Below are 3,230 nucleotides of genomic sequence, written 5' to 3'. Positions count from 1 at the left end.
CCCGAATTTATTGTTTGTCACTATTCTAAAAACATGATAGCTGAAGACGCCAGTGATATGTGAATAAAAAAATAAAAAAAAAAGAAATATATATATATATATATATATATATATATATATATATATATATATATATATATATATATATATATATATATATATATATATATATATATATACAATGATTTAAATTTAAACTAGTTAATTCTATTGCAAAATTGTTCAAAATTTAAAGCTCAAAAATCACTGTGACCAGCAAAATATGAGTAAGGAGGGTTCTGCAATCACTTGGAGTATTTTTCCTGTGCGTGTTTCTGGTCCAAGTTCAACTGAGAGAGAGAGAGAGAGAGAGAGAGAGAGAGAGAGAGAGAGAGAGAGAGAGAGAGAGAGTTTGTGTTCATGAGTCAGCCAGACTAGTGACAAAGCATCATCACCGCCACATAGGGTATTATGGTCCTTCTTCAATGTTTCCTCTCATACTGACGGTTTTTAAAGTCCACAGAGATTAGTCTGCTTCTCAAAGATTCTTTTATCACTGATGTAGAATCCTTGCCAGACGACCACTAAAATCACGAAAACATGTGAAAAAAAGAAAAAAAAAATCGATAAGCCTTCTTTACAGTTGGGATAAGAACTCAGTGTTTGGAAATACAAACCTTCATGTACTGAATAGTTAGTCATTACAGAGGTTACGTTTTCCTTCGGTCCTGGCATTTGCAAGTACTTCTATTTTCCCGAATTTATTGTTTGTCACTATTCTAAAAACATGATAGCTGAAGACGCCAGTGATATGTGAATAAAAAAATAAAAAAAAAGAAATATATATATATATATATATATATATATATATATATATATATATATATATATATATATATATATATATATATATATATATATATATTGTGCCTTACTTCCAAAACATGATCATGGAATGCACCGATGGTATGAGAACAGATCAGTGTTTTCTCTCTCTCTCTCTCTCTCTCTCTCTCTCTCTCTCTCTCTCTCTCTCTCTCTCTCTCTCTTATCGCTGATTCCTTGTCTGCAAAATCAGGTGCGATTCACTCCACCTAAACTCTGTTAGATGGTTGGCTACATTTGTTCAAGATAAGCCTATGGAATGACTTATTACTGCGAGAAAATACGGTATTGTTAATTGAGAGATACGGCAAGCACAAAGCTGCAGCACACGACCCTTCACTGTTGCACACGACACCACACATCCTGCTCCACTGAACACTATTGTTCTTAGAATCATGTTATTTCTTTATATTTTCCAAGTTTGTAATTACATAAGATGAGATATTAAGCAATGGATCATAATAATAAAATATTGTAAACAAATAATTGCAAAACGCGACTAAATAAACAAATAAATGCGCTAAACATTTCAGTTAGCCTGCTGAAACCGTACATGTTCCATAGTTGTGAATGACTGCATCGATGTAATAAACTTTGGAATCCTTCTAAAAAAAAAGTAGGAAGTGTAAACTTACAAATCTTATTTACGTGAATTTATCAGTGCGTTAAGGCGAGGTGGCATCCGTATTGCACACGACACGACCAGCACGGCAGCACGGGCGCGGCGCCGGAGCATAAAAATCGCGTCATGCAGAGACACGTCAGTCAGTCATCCTGCAGAGCTAGTAAAGAGAGAGTCACAAGTCCATTCTCCCTCAACCGTCAACATGCCTGACCCCTGCTGCAACGGTGAGACACTACTGATCTCTTGTCATAAACCTAATTTCAGATATCATATTTTCATATATTTTAACTTTAAGTGTCGCATTTTCATCATGTTTTTAAAGGTTAGCTGGTACTTATGCATGACTGAAAGCACGGCCGGCAATAGGGAAAGGTAATGACTCACCACTTAGCTGAAACTGAAGTACAAAGTATTCGGCTGGAAATCAATACATAATGTTTATAGACTACAGACAAATTTTTAACTGTTACTAAATTTTACAAGTTTACGAAACTGAAAGTGTAATGATATGTATATTAGAATACCTTTAATACAATGTAAATACATTAAATAAGAATATATTGAGCGTGCCGTTCTTAATATTCCTCATATGCAAGTAATACGTAAGATTTAATGATCGGTAGGTTATCGTATATGAAATTTAAATAATGAATTTGTTTACTTTCCAGACAAGTGTGATTGCAAGGAGGGAGAATGCAAGACAGGGTGTAAGTGCACGTCCTGTCGCTGCCCTCCGTGCGAGCAGTGTGAGTAAACGTGCTGCTTTGCAATGATTTAAAGTTTTCTCTGACTTAACACAGAGTGTATTACAGTACCGTACCCATATGTTAAAAAATGAAGGAATTGTGTTTTGTGACACAGTAATCAGCAATGCATTGCCTGGTGCATTTTTTTTCTGATGAGGTAATTTCGTCAGTAGAGATGTCATTCATCACAACTCAACAAATGCTGTACTAGAACACCTTAAGTCCTCACATTTTGAGTACAAATCAGTACCTATACATACAGACTCTAACGCGTACTGCCCTTACAGTTAAAAGATGCTATTACGCTTTACGCTGACTCATCAAATGCAGGACTAACTAATGGTGAATAAATACCTCACCTACGTACAGGTCCTACCACTGTCTTTACACCTTGGTGATGTCAACATAACTCAACAACGTTAATGCAGATGATTACTACACAAATACATTTCATAACACTATACATACAATTTAGAGATGCCATCACAAACTCAATAAGTCCAGTAGTACGAGTGAGCACCACACACCATACCGTTCATTGACTGAACAAATGCAGTACTATCGGTGAGTTACACATTTTGTATAATTCTTAACTTTCCTTCATTCTTCAGGCTCGTCCGGGTGCAAATGTGCCAACAAGGAGGACTGCCGCAAGACATGCTCCAAGCCTTGTTCCTGCTGCCCCTAGACATACCAGTGGATCATCGGCCATCATTCCCCACCGTCACACCAATCACTGGTCTGCCCGCCTCGCATGCTACCAGCCTACAAGATAACCACTTCAGCTGGTAATCAGAAAACACTACATCCACCATGTTCTCAAGATCCCGTGAGAAAAAGAGCGGGCGGAAAGCGGGTAGACGGTGGAGAGACAGGATTCATCATTCATTATTACAAACCATTTGTATTGTATAATTGGTTGTCCCATCATAATATTTGTTTTCCATAAAATTGTGTCTTCGATTTTCTTTGTTTTAAAAGCATTAAAAATAACT

The 3,230-nt window shown here is 36.4% G+C and overlaps 1 protein-coding gene across 1 annotated transcript in view; it reads left to right on the top strand.

Moving 5' to 3' along the window:
• Positions 1 to 1,556: 1,556 nt before the first annotated feature.
• LOC135109175 (metallothionein-2) overlaps positions 1,557 to 3,230 on the top strand; it is a 1,681-nt gene continuing 7 nt past the window's right edge. The window contains exons 1-3 of the mRNA XM_064020321.1: positions 1,557 to 1,713; positions 2,158 to 2,235; positions 2,847 to 3,230. The exon at positions 2,847 to 3,230 is cut by the window's right edge and continues 7 nt beyond it. Of these exons, the coding sequence (XP_063876391.1) occupies positions 1,692 to 1,713; positions 2,158 to 2,235; positions 2,847 to 2,923 (177 nt within the window). The 5' untranslated portion in view covers positions 1,557 to 1,691 and the 3' untranslated portion in view covers positions 2,924 to 3,230. The remainder of the gene's footprint in view (positions 1,714 to 2,157; positions 2,236 to 2,846) is intronic.

This window comes from Scylla paramamosain, chromosome 2 (assembly GCF_035594125.1).
Source record: "Scylla paramamosain isolate STU-SP2022 chromosome 2, ASM3559412v1, whole genome shotgun sequence".
Classification (NCBI taxonomy): Eukaryota; Metazoa; Arthropoda; class Malacostraca; order Decapoda; family Portunidae; genus Scylla; species Scylla paramamosain.
This window is presented reverse-complemented; position numbering and strand designations above follow the sequence as displayed.